Source organism: Dromaius novaehollandiae, chromosome W, assembly GCF_036370855.1.
Source record: "Dromaius novaehollandiae isolate bDroNov1 chromosome W, bDroNov1.hap1, whole genome shotgun sequence".
Lineage (NCBI taxonomy): Eukaryota > Metazoa > Chordata > Aves > Casuariiformes > Dromaiidae > Dromaius > Dromaius novaehollandiae.
Window position 1 is genome coordinate 71,401,734 of NC_088130.1, and position 15,092 is coordinate 71,416,825.

Here is a 15,092-nt window from a genome sequence, read left to right on the forward strand (position 1 = left end):
TTCCTATAAATATGAACAAAAAGAAGCTAAAAGAAGTCAGATGAGGACAGTTTTTTTCCACAGTAAAACCAAAAATAGATTTCCAATGCACCCTCCCCCAACATATTTACGCTGTGAAGAGTTTGACATGTAAAGCAAAACCATGCCGTTGAGAAATAATTTTTTACTCACCCTTTAGTCAATGTTGCTATGCCAACGTCAGTTAACTTCATTCCTACACCTACAAGGCATCAAGGAAAAAGAGAGCTTGCATTACACTAGCATTTCTAGGAATATCTTCAGATTTAAAAGAGCCATAGATAGAGGTATTAAAATATTATTTATTGATTCATGTTTTTCATTTTAATTGTCACCATTTTGACAGAACATTTTAACGTATCTCAGTTCAAAATAGAATGTTTGTGCTCTGTATCACTAAGAATTTCTAGAAGTCAGTCTCACTACACTATGTTACAGAAAGCAAGGTGATAAATACAGCATAAGTTGTCTTCTGTGCTGGATAGTCACTGGGGGGATACATGCTGATAACCGCATTTTAAGAGAACATCTGTAATCTTTGCATATGCCAGGTTTTGTGGTTTTGTCTGTTTTGCAAACTTGGACCACAACATATATCAATGCGAGAGTTTGCTTTTCTAATCAACCTGGTCAATCAACCTTGGATTTACTTTTTGGGGGAGAGATTCAAAAGCCTTCTTCATTCAATGTTTCCAGAAACTTTTATTTTCTTTACCTTGTCCCTTCATTTGTTTCATAGGCAAAATCCAGTCCTGTAGTATGTGGATTTTTTGTACAGAAAAATGATGGTCTCAATACCATTTTTCTTTTAACAATACCCTAAGAAATCTCAACCAGGATGCCTGAATAATGCAGCCTAGATACTCAAATGATCGGGTGATCAGAGAGGAAGTATGTTTCTCTTCAACAGCAACAGAGGTATATTGTCCTTCGTGGCAGCAATCATTATAGAGGCTCAGATAACAGATCTGCTGTTGTGCTTCCCTCCAGCTAGCACTTTGCCATTTCTTCTCCCTTTTAATTATTTCAGGGGTCTTCTTTAGATGTTTTGTTGCTAATTTTCCTGGCTTCTCATGTTAAAGGGTACAGGTTATTTTCTAAGATTCCACCTTTCCTTAGAGATCTTAAAGCAGGCTCTGCCTTTCTCGGTTTCAAATACATACATGCATATCGTGTTGCATACGGGCTCAGCATTTCTGCAGTGAGAAAGAGTCGCACCCACAGCAGCATAAAGGCAGCATTTAGGAAATGTGGGAAGGGCATTTCTTTACCATTCTTCTTTTTTTTTTTTTTTTTTTTTTTTTTTTTGAAAAAATAAGTTTCTTCAAACACAGCCAGGACCCTAAGTGTGGAGCATTTCACTGTTGAGAGATTGTTAATAAATGTTTAAATATAAGAAAAAGTGAAGGAGAAGGATGTTGTTAACAACTGAAGTCTAATTCACAAGGCATATCATTAACCTCTGGGAGGTGAGACAGCAATCAGCCAGACCTGACTCATTTACTAAGGGGACATTTGTGGAAGAACAGTTCTCCTGTTAAGAGCATAACATTTGGTTTTCCGCTTTTCAAATTGGTTTCTTATAAGAACATAAGCCAGGTAAGAATTTCCTTCCTCTGCCGTTTCATATAAGCATTATACTACTGTATGGGCCAGTAAATGCTTGCCTTGGCTGCCACAGTAGGCGATGAATTAATTTCTTTCCATTCCCTAGGGGTAACCTGCATACCAAATAAACACAGTGCACTTACAAGAAATTAGAAAAGAAAATATCCTAACTCTCTCTCCTATCTTTTATTCTGACCTGCATGAGATGCTGTATAAAAAGAGCAGACATTATTTGAATTGCTTAAAAATCTGTATTTGTATTGTTTCTCCATTCACTTTGCCAAAGGCTCTTTCAAAGAATAGACGTCTGTGCTTACATGAAACTGAAAAAGATCTCAATGAAAATAAAACTTACGTCCCCATTCAATAACTTGTCTGTGGCTTCTCTGGCACTATAATAGCTTAGACTAGAATTTTCAGAATTATAAAAAGTTTCGTAGAGCAGTTTGTTTTTAATCTTGAGAGATGGTTTCCATGACACTAATCTTGTTGTTACTGTTATGTAGTTGTATTGCTGTGATGCCTCTGAATCCATTAACAGCCCTGCACCCTTACTGTGGCAGCCATTACTCGCCAGAAATTCCCGTTATGAGACCTTCTTGTTTGCATAACAAGTTCAGACTTCAGCGCTGCTTCCAGCCTCTTGTTACTGCATGGCTAAAGCAGTCACCGTGATGATGGAGAGGGAATCACGGAGTGGCACAGCCATTTCCCCAACCTGCGGTGCAAAGTAAGACGATACTGACCGCGGGAGGTTACAGCACTTTTAATCTTTTTGGTAATCCCTGTCTGCAATAGAGGGGACTAAACACATCTCAGATGTGGCCCTTTTATGTAAGAAGGTTCCTCCTTTGGCCACAGGAGTTACACAGCTGAGACGTGCGGGTTCCTTTCACCCACAGGAAGGTAGAAGGAAACGTGAAGCAGGGAAGGACAGCTGGGGGAGGGAAAGGTGGAGCTCCAGAGGCTAGGAAGTGCTCCAAAAAAAAATTGCTAAAATCATTAAAGTTGCTAAAAAGAAACTGTTTATGCTTACCAGAAACAAAGTAGAGTAAGTAAATACATGAAGAACTGACTCATAAAAAATACAGGGTCTCAACCTGAAAGTTGAATGTGGTCCTAAGTCTGTAGATTAACCTATTGTAGGTAAAATTCACCTTCATGCAGTGGATAAATGCCTGGCCGATGCACGATTTAAATCCTATTTAGAGATATTAAGAATACAATAGACTTGGTGGTATGTCGCTGTGTGGCTCCTAGAACTGTTGGCAATGTCCAGTAAGAGTCAGGTTCTCTCTCTTGTGTTGCTGGAGAACGTACTTAGTGTGAGAGGATGGGGCCAGTGGACTTTCATGCCCCAAATGCTCACTTCCTTTTCACCCCTGGTATGCTATGGTTGCTGCACAAAAGCTTATTTTGATGCTTGTAGATAAGGCACTTGAGTTCACGCTTAGGCATCTAAGTAAGTGACCTGTTCAAATCACATAGAACATGCCTTTCCCAGGTTGGGTTGTAATGTACAGTAATGATTTGGCCCTTTGCTGGGGACTGCTCTCTGGTGCACTTGGAGGACTCCTGAATTCCTGGTAAGACCATCCAAGGAGGCCACACCAGGGTAAAGATTAGCCACAAAAGAACTCCCTGAGCCCCCAGCGTGAGGGGCAAACAGTAGGCCAGCTATTTAGATGGGGAATCAGTCACAAGGGAGTTAAAAGCAACAGAAAGCTTTTCACAAGAGGTACAGCAATAGCAAGTATACAATGCTTCGAGAAACCTGGCCCAGGGCTCCCAAACTAACACTCTCCATCAGTTTGAGTACGAGGTGAGCCACATGAACACGGTGATACTGCCTCTGCCTGCAGCCCGCGGGCAGAGCCAGCTCCTGGTGTCCACACCTACATGCAAAGATGCCCTACCTTGTTACCAGTTGTGGGCCAGGGTATCGGTCTCCATTTGGGGAAGACTTTTCCAAACCCAGGGTTATGGAAAGTGCACATGCAGTGTGGCCAATAGGCCACAGAAAGCCAAGAATAACATTTCTGTGGAACAAGTCTCGGGAAATTCTGCAGTTACTGGGACTGACTGCGAGTGCCTACCAGCCTGTATCATGGCAGAGCCACTTTACTGCCTCCATTCAGACAACTCACCTTGCAGGTCAGTGACGAGCAAGCTCCCATTGGTCTTCTCATACACCCAGTGCTGGAAGGTGCAACACTTCTGGCCAGCCTCCGAGTCTCTTCTCAGGAAATTGACTTCCCTGCCATCCTTGACAGAGTATTTCACAAATTCCCCAACCAGCTCCTCCTCCACTGTGGCGTAGGGGATGTTATTTGCAGGGCGATGAACAAGAAAAATAGGAATGATCCTGAAATCAAGGGATAAAAACTCCTAAACCCCACTGAGCTCTGTCAATAAAGAAGTAAGAAAGAGACAGTTTGGCCAGTGATCTCACAGACTGAATAAACAGTTACCAAGTCTAAACCAAGCTGGGAGACATCCGAGCAGGATTCTGATCTTCTAGGTAGCTCCAGAACATAATTGCATTCTGTTTTATGTCTTATTTCTTTGCATTATTTAGTCAGGTCTAAACTTACATTTTTCAGAGGGTAATTTCTAACTCTGTCCTAATATGGCCCAAAACCTAAACTCTGCACAATACAAGTTGCTTGCTCATTTTGGAGTTTTAACTGCTCATGGTTTTAACTGCTCTGTCAGACTCCTATATGACTCAGTCTTCCAGAGGTTTTAGGCACCTGCAGATTCTGTCCACTGCAGAAAATGCTTTGACCAACACCAGTGTAAATGGAGGATTTCTCAGAATAGACTTCTAAAACATGACACATCCAAAATTAGCAAACAGTTTGATAATAAAAATACACAGCAACTACTTTGCCGAGCAGTAGGAGGAAACAAGAATGTCTCTGGAGAGATCACAGGAGTCTCGGGACAAAATGGCTCAAGAGAAGATCTGGGATCTGAAGATTCTTGGACTTTGTCAAAGTTTGGATCCAGGTCAGAAGACTTCAACTAATTCTGAATGAAATTTTCAGGAAAATGCAAATTGGACAAAATTCACCTAATTTTATTCATTTAGAAATTGAGCTAGCTTAGCCAGAAAACTTGCAAAGTTTTCTAGGAATCTAGACTAGGTCCATTTACGGGTAAAGATGCACCATGCCAAAAACTGGTAACCAAAATAAAAAAAAAAGTGTGGGTTTTGCTTAGAGTTTCAACGTCTTCTCAGAGACAAAGACTGAATGTGAAGCGCGAATGACAATAGCCTGGAAGGAAGTACCTGTCCCACTGGTAACATGAACTTCTTGGTTAACAGGACTCTTGCTGACTGGAAAGCAGTGTGCTGCCTCGCAGACAGTCTCCTTCTGTTCATACTTACACTGGGATAACTCAGCATGCTCACCAGGCAGCACTGCTACTACTGTATAAATCTCCCAAATTAAAACCTTAGATGTAATAATGAAAGCAGAAAAGTGACATCAGTGTACAGAAGAGTGGAATTAAATACTGCTCTGAGATAATGTCATTTGGGAAGCCTTTCTGTCAGCTGGAGTTTGTCACAGAACATCACCATATTTTATCCGCTAGCTCACAAAAGCTCCTGGCACTGCCTCAAAACAAATGGGAGAAATGACTGTCACCAGTTTTATATGAAACAGGTTTCTAGTTACTTCTTTTCTTGCAAACAGCCTTATCTCTTACAGCAACACTGCCAAAGGGGTGGTACAGTTACTGCCAGAAATGCATTTACACCAGAGAAGCTGGATTCTGGAAATAGCAGAGTCATGAATGAACAGAGGTGCTGTATATACATCTAAAGGAGGTCTAGAAGATTTAGTCATGGAGCAGAGAACCACATATAACCAGAACACTTCCTTGTAAGTCTTCTAGCCCTATTCCACAGTCAAGCTTTATTGACATCATTAATCTGTTCGTAATTGTGATATTTTACCATTATTGTCCCTGCAGATGCAGTTAAACTGGTACAAATGGCCTTTACACCAGCAGAGTTATTCTCTAAGTAACAATCAGCGCACGTCTAGGCACTTGTCTACTACTAAACTAACCTGCTCATTCAAGAGATGACATCACCTTAGCTCTACCGGTATCATTAAAGTTATCAGCTTTTATTAGCAGACAAGGCTCTGTATAGTGCCACATTTATAAACACTGAAAGGAAAAAAAATGGGCCACTGGTTAATAAAAGTGTTAGTAGTGCTCCATTGTGGAAATACAGTAGTAACCTTAAGACCATAGAATCGCTCTGTCTGCCTTCCACCCCTTTATAAATGTCTACCTTCCATGACAGTGACTATTATAGGACAGTGCTTTCTCTTTCCTTTTCTTACCTTTCTCGTATAGTCAAAAATGAGCAGATAGCCTAGGGCTGCAGCCTTATAATTAGCACTTGAGAATGTGGAGGACCTTTCTCTTGCTCAGGAAAGCCTCTCTATTTCCCTTATAAAATGTTGTAAGGAATATACCTTCCTTTACATACAAATTTGCTCTGACAAGGGCTGGGTAGAAAAGAGAAATCCAGCCTTGAAGTTTTGAAATTAAAAAGCAAACCAAAACATGCATATGCATGCCACCTCTTTTCTCCCTGGCTGCTGTCTTCCAGGCAGTTGTTTCGAATAATGCAACCAGATCCGAAGCTTCCACGTGCCTGCTCTTTGCACCAGACTTCTAGCTTTTGCAGTGTGTGTGCTCTCTCTCTGCTATGAAAATTAGAGGTTATATCCTGTATGTAGAGAAACCTCTCAAATAGAAATTTTGCCATAAGCAACGTATTTCCATAAGGAAGTCTGACTATTTACCTAAAAGAATTCACCACCATCTCTGCCTCTAGTTCTAGTCCTGAAAAGGCTTCTTTAAGAAAACATTCCAGAGGTTGAATTTTAAGTGCTTTATAAGTGCCAGCATAGGAGCAGCACAGCCACAAGGTTTTTGCCCACGTCTACTGCATAATTACAAAAATAATTACAAAAACTCCCACTGAAAAACCCTATGAAATGCAGTTCTGAGAATACACTATCCATTAGAATCCTTATGTGAAAACGCTTTTCTTGCTATTGCCCTTTTCCTCTTGTGAACCCCGTGTCACCAAACTGCCAATTTTATCTAAGAGCTACAAAGAAAATACAGCAGCCATGCTGAGTATGCACACTGCACACAAAACACCCAAATGGAATTGCTCCAGCCTTCTCTTTCCTTCTGGTGCTGTGTGAAATGGCTGCCACTGTGAATGGCATGGATATAAATTCTCCTAATTAGTAAAGAGGGGAAGATACAGTGCAGATATCAAAATCACATGCTGTATTTGATTAGCAAAAGCTTAGCTTTTTGCAGTTTGAGTCAAGGCACTAAAATGTTTTATTTAACTGCGGACAGAATCCCCAGGACAGCTGACTAGAATTTTTTACGGAGGCTGCTGAGAACAGTTACTTCTAACCTTTTTTCAGTGATTCAGTGCAGCTGAGAATATCTTGTGTCATCCAGAAGGAGATGGAGATTTAGTCTGCTGTCAGGCATGTAGGTCTTATCCTTGCAGCAAGGCAGGTGGAATTTCAATCATCCTTTGCAAATTCAACTCTACATGGTAGCCTGACACCAGAACAGCAAATCCTTTGAAAAAGATCTCTTACCAAACCCTCAAGGTGTCATTTCCCAGCGTCAGGGGCAGAGATGAGTCTATACTCAGCTATTTGTCTGATGCACCCATATACAAGAATGGAAAACTACTGATACAAAATAAAACAATCTTTTGGAAAATGCAGAACCAGAGCCAAGCTTTCTGGCTTAAGCTCTCTTTGCTTAGAAAACTTGCCTAAGAAGTGATTCATACCAACTTCAGAATGATCATTTCTCTCAAGATTTTGTTTTTAATGGGAAATTGAAAGGCCTGACATCACCTACTGTAGTTATTAGATGATACTACTAGTATCACCTACTGGTGTTACTTTATAAATATGAATAATTTACTCCCAATGTATATCAAAATCAGGACTTCTGTTCCTACATCTCTGCTACTTATTCTTTACTCCTTTTTCTCTTTTTCTAATACAAATGGAATTGTTCTTGCCATCTTGATACCTGGTATTATTTAGATTATGACTCCAGTTGTATCACTGTTCTTAGGATCCTTCTTTCTTCTCTAGAGATCACTCCTAGCAGTCAGTGGGTAGGTGTGCCGAGGATAACATATACATATGTGTGTGCGTGTGTGTATACATATACTCACTCTGGTACTTCCCCAAAGCCTTCCAAAGGTTCAGCTTCTGCTGCATATATCTTCGCATACTCTCTTGCCGTATTTTGGACATAGCATTCCTACATTACAAACAGATATGCCTATGCAATATTACTCAAAACATTTAATGGCTCAGCTGTTTGAACATTTGAAAGACAGCTCTTCCGCACAGCTCTTGCTTGGAGAGGACAGGGGAACCTTACCTGCAGGGCTAGTTTGTAGTTCTTTTGAACTAGATCATCCTTGCTCCTGGTCCCGTACATGATAGCACTGTGCACTTTGAGAACGCAGGGGTGGCCAGGACTGAACACTGGCACCAGGCCTTGCATCACCTTGCTGCGGAACGCTTTCCGGTGCATGCCTTCACCAAAGTGAAGCTCCTCCGTAGCGATTATTCCGTGTAGGTTCCCACCAAAATAGCTATCACTGATGAAATCCTCTCTGAACATGAGCTGCATGAATTCAATTTCTTCCAGACCTAAAACACAATGCCACTTTGTTCTGTACCATCCTCCTGTGCTCAGCAGGGAAAGGGGTGGACATGGGAGGATAAGTGGATCTCTCCATCGAGGATTAATGAACAGGCTTTCAGGAAATGGAATACATGGCTTCACTTGTGTTAGTACAGTGCTGGGATTCTGCCCCTTCCACATAGCTTGTTGTCTGTATTGTCTAAAGTCAGCATGGAGAAAGGGAGCAGTTCATGTTCATATGGAGAAAATACAGAAGGTATCAGAAAAATTGGAGGAAAAGGTCACAAAAGCTGTTCTCAAACCTATTGGTACAGTTGTAAACCGGAGCTTCAAACAAATGTGAAGCAAGTCAAGCTGACTGAGAGCTAAAGGGGAACTGAGGGAATACAGAGAACTTTCCAACTCTCTCTGTTTTTGGGAAGACAGAGACAGCAATAAAGCTAATGTGCAGTGGTGTACGTAGATAATCTAGAACTAAAATACAGCTCTGTGACCAATTTGCACAAGCTAATTTCAGAAAGCTTCTCTGAAGTTAGGCTGGGTTTTCAGAAAAGCCTGAAGAAAGAAGGGTGTTGCTGATACAGCCAAAGCTTGTTTTAGCTTTCAGCTTGGAACCTTTTCAGGGAGGGATTCTGCCAACATTTGTTTTTAAAGGCACTCAGCTGAGGTCCCGGTCCTCACCCAATGCTGCCACAGTGAAACATGCCTCTCTCAGTACAAACCGCATTCACTAGACCAGCTCCAGTGCTGCAGCCTTGCATGTTAGTTTATCTCTTTTCAATCTGGCAAGCACCAGCTTAGGAACAGATTCATTAGAAAAGGCAGAAGAAAAGAGGAAGATTTTTATTTGGTATGTGGTTTTGAATCAGAACCACGTTTCTATAAATTATCATGTCAAATTCATTCACAGAACAACTGCACCAATTTGAGTGATTTTGTACAGTAATCTTTTTCTAATCCCTATGTGTGGATTTTGAATGTACCACTAGCATAAGAATGTGTGCCTAAGTCTGTCACAGATGAAATAAAGCAAGATTATGGATTTCACAGCTTTAAATTACCACTGAAATACAAATGGACCAAAAATAAAGGGAAAAAAAGAAGTAGTTAACCTTAAGCACTGAGAAAAAAATGAACCAAACAATTCTAACTGCACTTCAAGTCTCTCTAATCACATTTCAAGGAACTTCAACGGAAAAGATAAGCAGGAGCAGAAAAGGTGTACGTTACACAATAATGAAATCTTTCCACTTCCCCTTTGTAGTAATCTCTGGTGTAGACTACGTAAATGACTGCCTCTCTTTGAAGCATAGAGCAAACAGCGCAAATATAAAGCTAGAATTAGAATGCTTTTTACCTCCACCTACAATTCTCTGTTGATCAACAGCTATACAGTGCTGCTAAATGAAAAGTCCTGTCTTTATTTTAAAGATGAACTAAACGTTTAATTTTATTCTTGAAGAAAGAAAATCAATCGGCTGAATGAAGCACTTGACTAGTACAGTGTGTTCAGAAATGATAAACTAATTTGCAATGTACTATCTTTAGCTGCAGCACAGCAAGACATATGCCAAGTGTGATTAGAGACAAGATAACACATGGGGAAAGTATTCCAAATCTTAATGTCTGCCTTTCTTTTGGAGTAAAGTTACATAGCAGATGATTTGCAAAGACCATGTGTTCAAACACCACTGGCAAGTTTGTCTGCCAAAAGAGCTTTCTGGGGTGTGTGTGCGTGTGTGTAGGTATAAGTCTCTGTGTGATGCAATGCTATTTCACTGTTTACTATACGTGAAGTGCCAACGCATCAAGTTAATGGAAAGTTACACAAACAGCCAAGTTCAAACCAATAGTCTGTCGTAGCGTGCACTCCATCCCTCTGCAAACTATTCTATCCTACAGGAAGGTATTTCACCTACAAAACTCCCATGAATTGAAACGGAATTTTGTCTTTGCTGGCACAGCAAAGTTTAGTGCAAAAAGGGAAAGATACCTAGGAAAAATGCAGCACTGATTCAACAGCTTTGAGAGATTCCCATAGTTTCTCTTGGAGTAATTGTCAAAAGGTCGCATATAGTTTGCAGGCCAGTCAAATCTTTGAGGTATTTTCATCATTGGGCTTCTGCCTGTAAACAAAAAGTGCTGAGATACTACAGCTGTAGGCCAGAGGTGAGTATCTCTATGTTTTAAAGAAATTAAAAATCCAAATCCAGATCTGAAACAAACTCAGTATTTCTTAAATTGCTTTTCTCCCCTGAAGCATATCTTTTGTTTAAAGTGTAAATGCACCTCATGTAGACAGAGAAAAAGGCTCATGTTTTCAGAGCTGCCTGAAAATGAAGCAACTGCTAAAACATGTTCTTCTATTGCATCTGGCTGTGTGAAAAACAGTGTAATAAACACAGGGCTTTCTGAGGGCAGTGCCAGCTTTGTGAATGCATAGATTTCATTTAAGAGAGACTATCTTTGAAAAAATGTGTTACAAAATTGTTTTCTTAGTCCTAGAGCAACCAGTGCTGTATTCATCAGAAAATGGAGCTGAGACATCCAAGGAATTTCAAGGGCAACAAAAAGAGCTTCTAGTTCTTTATCTGTAGTAGAAGGCTGAACAAGGAAAATGGGGGTGTGCTGCTGAACGGGATGGGTGATTTAGTGACAGCAGACACAGATAAGGCTGGGGTACTCAATGTCTTCCTTGCCTCAGCCTTTACTAACAAGGTCTCCCAGGGCTCTCTGCTTAGTGACATGGTTCAAGGAAGACAAAAACTGCCAGCAGTGGATGAGGATTGAATCAGGGATTACTTAGGAAAACTTGACCCATGAAAGTCCATGGGATCAGATAAGGACATGCTCTACCTGAATGCCAAGTAACAAGTGGAATACCACAGGGGTCAAATCTTGGACCTTTCCTCTTTAACATCTCTATCAATGACCCAGAAGAAGTGACAGAGTGCTTGCTCACAAGGTTTGAAGATGACACCAAACTGGGGAGCAGTCAACATGCTCAAGTGCTGGGCTGCCTCCCAGAGGGACCTGGACAGGCTGGAGGAACGGGCTGACAGGAACCTTATTAAATTCAGCAAGGACAAAGGCAAAGTACTGCACCTGGGAAGGAAGAGCCCCTTGCAACGATGCAGCCTGGCTGGGGAGTAACTCTGCTGAAAGGGCTATGGGGGCCTTCGTAGACACAAGACAAACATGAGCCAGGAGTACGCCTTGACAGCAAAGAAGGCCAAAAGCATCCTGGGCTGTGTCAACAGAAGCACAGCCAGTAGATCAAAGCAAGTGATTATCCCCTACTCAGCCCTCATCAGACCACATGTGGAGTACTGCATCCAGCTTTGGGCCCCTCAGTACAGGAAAGACATGAACCAACTAGAGCAAGCGCCTGGTGGGCCAAAAAGATGGCCGGGGGATTGGAGCACTTGCCCTGTGAGGAGATGGTGAGGGACTGGGGCTTGTTTAGCCTGGAGAAGTGAAGGCTTTGAGAATCCTAGCATACCTACAAGAAGGCCACCAAGAAGACGGAGCCAAGCTCTACACAGTGGTTCATGGCAGGAGGATGAGAGACAAGAAGCATAACAGGGACAAAGACAAAAGAGAGGTTCAGACTAGATATAAGGAGAGACTTTTTCACAAGGATAGTTATGCTGTGGAGGAGGTTGCCCAGAGATATTGTGCAGTCTCCATCCTTGGAAGTTTTCAACAGCTGATTGGATAAAGCCCTGAGCAAGCCGGTCTAACCCGTAACTGACCCTGCTTTCAGCAGGAGATGACCCCCTGAGGTTCCTTCCAACCTGAATTATTCAATGATCCTTTGAACTGACAAGAGAAAAAGACAAGAGTTAGGATATACTGCAACCTAGGTGACTCAGCGTGAAACTAATTACACTGCTACAGTCTAGTCATTTGCTGATTTACCAGAGTTCACCGTAACTGCCTGTGTGTGTCTATTCACTGTTCTTACGTGGAGGGTTCAGACTTCCATGTCTGAAATGCTCCTCAGAGTTAACAGACCACCATTAGGACCATTTTTGATACAGCAAACTTATTCACCCATTTTTGCAAAAGAAATAAAATATTTTGGGTCAAATTCACCAAGGCAATGCAGCTGCTTAGTAGCTCCTTGGTAACACTGAACAACTGTAAACCCAGTTTAACTAGATGGTACAAAGAAGATTTGAAAATAGTTTCTATCAGCAAATCAAAGCCTAAATCAATGAATCTGGTCCTTTATGTTCAGAAGGTTGCAAATAACAGGTGAAAATACCACTAATTATTTTGGTCATATTTTTCCATCCTTTGCACCATTTGGAAATCAAAAGGAACAAAGATTTAAGCATACATTTTAGCAAATGTGTACTCACCTTCAAAATTCTGAAAACTTGAGAGATGTTCCAAAACTACAAGGAAACAAAAAGAAAGAGATGTTGTAGTCAAAAAAAGAGAATGGAAACTGCCATTGTTATTATTATCTGTTAAAATTATAAACTGGGATTTACCTTCAGAAGTCAGATTAAACTCAGCAGTCACCTTCCCATAAATGTTCTTCAAACAGCAATAATACATTCCCTGGTCTTTGTTACTAGCTTTAGCTATTGCCAAAGAGATGGGAGAGTCATCCTGGGCGCTGGAATAGAAGATGTTAATTTGTCACATTAATACTTTTAAAACATCTTTTCTGATTATTCCATACATCTCTCCTTCTGTCCCTGGAATTTCTGCCCATCACTGCAAAGACTGATTCAAATGTGATGCGAGTAGAAAAGGTATTTTGTTTCACTTCAGTAAGAAGCGTTCAGCCTATTAAGTGTTGCACAACAGATGTTCCTGCTACATCCTACAAGAAAAATGTAGCAATCAAATACACATAAAAATTATTAAATCACACCAAAAGGCATTCTAATATTCATATCAAAATCACAGGGAAATATGTAACTTATGAATAGATAAAAAAATCTTGTATGCTATCCCTCAATTCTGAGTGCAATCTAAGAAGATATGGTGGATGTTTTCCGGTTGATATTTGGAATATTTGGAATAACTGCACCCAGTAGTAGCAGGAAGCACAGTTTCATATGACTGAAAGCAACAGGCACTGTGCTGACTAATACTGAGGCCTAATCTTGGCTCTGCGCAAGTCAGAAAGACTTCAACTGAACATATGCTTAGGTGTAGGCATACGCTTCAATCCATTTTGTGCAGAAATGCGTACAAAAACTTGCTCACTTAATTCAATCTGAGTTAAGAACGTGTTGAGCGTTCTGTTGTATTGTGGGGCCAATGTAATAATAGCTTTTGGTTTCCTTTTTCTCAGCTGGAGCCAATATCAGAAATTCTCAGTCTCTCCTCCCTGTGTTTACAGAGCTTCCTTGTTTTCTCTGATCACCTCTGTTTCATTGTGTTGCTTTGTCTTTTCCCTCCGCCCCTGCTGACTGCATCCTTGTAATGCCTCACTGGGCTTTCCCTGTTCCTTTGCTTTTTTCAAGGAGTATATTTGCTGCTGTCCGTGTACGCAGCTTCAGGAATGGATGGTTGGTAGACGTTGTCAGCGGGGGGGCAATGACACATGAATGCAGTTACACTACTTGTGGACTCAAGCTGGTCCCGGAATAAAAACAACACTGAAACAGTGCTATGCCTAAGGGAAAAGTCCTCCTAGTCCACAAAGGTCTCCACACATATGACGCTGGGTGTCTATGTATTTATCAGCAAACGGTATAAACCACACAGGGATGATGAAGACCTGGCTATTGTGTTTTAAAGTTTTTGTGAAGCGAATTAGAGAAGGTGTGCACATTTTTGTTGGTACTAGGCCAACATGATGTTTCATGACTGTTTGGCACACTGGACAATTAATGTTACCCAACATTAGTTTTTAAATGTAATTTCCTAACAAATATTAATATTACTACCAATATGTATTTATCAATGCTGTTTTAATATGGCTGATTTTGTGTGTTGATGGATTATAACAATTGAAAGATTTGTTGCATAATTTCCTGTAATCACCTCCTATTGAAAGCAGAAGTTAAGATGTGCCACACGGTCCAGGCTATACATTTCTGTAGATTGACATATTAGCATGTTTTTAAAGGAAGAAACAGTGCTTGGGTACACACCAAACTACTAAGTCGGAGTTTGATCTTGATAGAAGTGAGATTTAGAGCAATTCCACTGAACTCTATTGAACATTTTTGAAGTAAAAAATATAAATAGGAATCTCTCTCTCTCTAAAACTTTGTAAAATATCTCATTTTAATTTCAACCTTTTGAAATTTATTATATTTATTCCACAAAAGGAAAATTCAAATAGTTTGTTATCACATATTTTCTTTGTTATTACTGAAAGCTTTATTTTGGATGTCAAAACACTGCAAAATTACTTAGCAGAAATATATTCTTGTATGACAGATATTATAAAACTATCATCAACAGCAGTGTAGTCAAAACAGTAAGAACCAGAATGACACAGGAACTCTAACCAGTTGATTTCCTTCCTCCATTGAAAATATCATCTTATCAGATGGCTTCCTACAAAACTTTTTAAAACCAGCAGAATTGTGTCTTCTGACAGAAATCTTTTCTTTTTTTTCCTTTGGATAAGATTATGTTATTACTGCCATGGAGGAAAATAACTTTTGTTTCATAAAACTGGAGTTTGGAGAAGATTCTAAGGAAAGAGCTTAAGAAGCTTTTATTTTCCACTCATCTAATTTCACTGCCTC

At 40.4% G+C, this 15,092-nt stretch overlaps 1 protein-coding gene across 2 annotated transcripts in view; it reads right to left on the reverse strand.

Moving 5' to 3' along the window:
- The window catches only part of LOC112985185 (alpha-protein kinase 2), a 62,604-nt gene that overhangs the window by 14,275 nt on the left and 33,237 nt on the right, over positions 1–15,092 (reverse strand). For both annotated transcript variants that reach the window (XM_026103636.2, XM_026103635.2), the window contains 6 exons: positions 12,867–12,994; positions 12,732–12,767; positions 8,095–8,369; positions 7,883–7,971; positions 3,774–3,991; positions 172–220 (listed from right to left, as the gene is read on the reverse strand). In XM_026103636.2, the coding sequence (XP_025959421.2) occupies positions 172–220; positions 3,774–3,991; positions 7,883–7,971; positions 8,095–8,369; positions 12,732–12,767; positions 12,867–12,994 (795 nt within the window). The remainder of the gene's footprint in view (positions 1–171; positions 221–3,773; positions 3,992–7,882; positions 7,972–8,094; positions 8,370–12,731; positions 12,768–12,866; positions 12,995–15,092) is intronic.